This window comes from Microtus ochrogaster, chromosome 7, assembly GCF_000317375.1.
Source record: "Microtus ochrogaster isolate Prairie Vole_2 chromosome 7, MicOch1.0, whole genome shotgun sequence".
Taxonomy (NCBI): Eukaryota; Metazoa; Chordata; class Mammalia; order Rodentia; family Cricetidae; genus Microtus; species Microtus ochrogaster.
The window spans coordinates 13,249,720-13,252,048 of NC_022014.1; the positions used below are offsets into that span (position 1 = coordinate 13,249,720).

The 2,329-nt window shown below is 48.0% G+C and overlaps 1 protein-coding gene across 1 annotated transcript in view; it reads right to left on the reverse strand.

The window, feature by feature from the left end:
• The window catches only part of Cpped1 (calcineurin like phosphoesterase domain containing 1), a 129,395-nt gene extending 128,880 nt beyond the window's left edge, over positions 1 to 515 (reverse strand). The window contains exon 1 of the mRNA XM_005349326.2: positions 246 to 515. Coding sequence (XP_005349383.1) covers positions 246 to 315 — 70 coding nt within the window. The 5' untranslated portion in view covers positions 316 to 515. The remainder of the gene's footprint in view (positions 1 to 245) is intronic.
• Between the last annotated feature and the right edge of the window lie 1,814 nt (positions 516 to 2,329).

Sequence of the window (2,329 nt, forward strand, 5' to 3'; positions counted from 1 at the left end):
CTCTCTCTCTCTCTCTCTCTCTCTCTCTCTCTCTCTCTCATTTTTTTCTTGCAAGGTCAGGGCAAGGCCAGTGAGTGAAGAAACCCACACCCTAGGCAGAAGCAACTCCTACAGAGGTCCCCTGGTGCCGTGTGCAACCGGCGAAGGGGTCCCTCTGGAAGCGTGGCCCGTGACCGGAAGGTTCCCTGCGCGGAAGGTTCCGTAGCCCCGGAGTACCCCTTCCCGGGCGAAGAGCCAAGCAGTACCTGAGGAAAACGCGTCCAGGGTCCTGCCCCGGGCTCTGAGGAAAACATCCCCAGCCTCCGCGGATGACATGGCGAGCGACTTTCTGCCTTGCCTGGGCACGTCCTGTGGGAGGAGGGAGCGAGTCCACACCACCCTGCGGCCCGCCGGAACAGTTTGTGGAACCTGCCCTCCGCTCCCAGACGGACGGGCGGGGCGGGGCCGCTTGTGCGGCCTGGGAGGGACAAGGGACACGGCGCCCCTCTGGGATCGACCCGGGCGCCTGCTGGGTCGGAGACCAGCTTGCACAGGAGCAGATCCAGTGTTGAGGCTTAGAGACCTGGAGTTGCCATATTTTAACAAGTATAGGGCCTCTTTTTTTGTGGTTTCAGATTGAAAACAAGAATAGAAAATAGGTTTAGTATAAGTATATCCCATGAACTTGAAAAGAGGATGTGAAGGCTGAGAAGGACCCAGACTTCCCAGTCCTGAGAGCAAGAGCTGCTGGGAGATACTGATGCTGTTATTTTTTTCTAATATTCTTTATCAGAAATTCCATTTCAATTCGATGCCCTTTTAAGTTGCAGCTCTTCCAAACTGCCCACCATAGTCTCGGGGGTCTTTAAGGTGTCTTGACTGCCTGGACATTGCCACTCCTTTCTCTTGCCCTGCAGCAGCCATTGCCCTAAGCACTTTGTATTTAGCTCAGTACCTCCTTGGCTTCCTTTGGCAGGTGGAGAAACTGACACTCAGAGAGTAACACAATTCTTGAAAATTAAGAATTGCTGCAGGTGAACAGGCAATCTGGAGTCTGTCCAGCTCAAAAGCCATTCGCGGAACTACAACCCTCATTCTTGCTATCAATTTATATTTCAAAGTTGAGATGTTGAATTCAGATCTCCAAGAAGAGGGTGTTTTGATCAAGCACTGCAGGGGTAGTCTTAGGGTTTGCCAAGTTTGCGAAATTCTCTTCTCAACAAGTGGCCTACACCTGGAATGTTTTTGTGTTTAGTGGAGCCAGGATGACTGTCCCATGACCTCGAACTAGAGTCAGATATAGGTCACAGTGATTCAGGACAGAAATGAGCTCATGTCTCTGTACTTGGGTTCATCCCAATACTATCACTTACTGTAGGTATGATCTTCAAAATTAGTCTCTTTGCACCTCAGTCTCCCTACCTATCAAATGAGAACAATACCTAGGGTTATGGTTGTGATTCTCAACCTTTCTAATGCTGTGATCCCTTAACACAGTTCCTCATGTTGCGGTGAACCCCAACCATAAAATTATTTTATTGCTACTTCATAATTAATTTTGCTACTGTTATGATTGCAATGTAAATATCTGATATGCAGATACTCTTAGGCAACCCCTGTGAAAGAATCATTGGACCCCCAAGGGGTTGTGACCCACAGGTTGAGAACCATTGGGTTATATAGGGTTGGTAAGAAATGTAGATGATGTTATGATTCAAACATAAGATGTCTCTCATAGGCTCTGTTAATTCCACTGGTTGAGAATAAGACCACTACCAAAATTTAAAGCCAAATTTAAACAAGCTTTAATTAAATACTGACCAGGTCCATCTCCGGGTTCCCAGAAAATAGCCACAAGTCACGTTTTTGCAGGAGCTTGAAGAGGCAAAACCCATAATTTACTGGATTTCCCATCAGGCCCAATCAAGAGCAAGCATACACCCCGATGCATTTCCTGCTCAGGTACCTCCTGCCCACGTGTGATCAGGCCCATGCCGTGCAGATGGGCCCAACAAACATGGAACAAACAGAAATGTAATCTTAACTGCAAAAAGAACTTTTAACCTTAAAGGTAAAATTTTCCAATTTGGGTTTCCATTTAGTTGCAAGGTGTATTATTCTTGTCCCAGCTCATGCTGGAGAGTTCACCCCAGCCAGTGACAGTATTTTTGGAAGTTCAGAAGGTGGTGCCAGGTTGGAGATACAAGTTCTTTTGGAAAGTGTCCCTTGGAGATGGCCTTGTTCCTAATCACCTCCTGCTAGCATCTCCTGCTTGTCCCTGTGGAGTGAGAACGCCCTCTGCTCTGGCGTACTCCCTTAGTGATGTTCTGCCAAGAGCATGGCCCACACA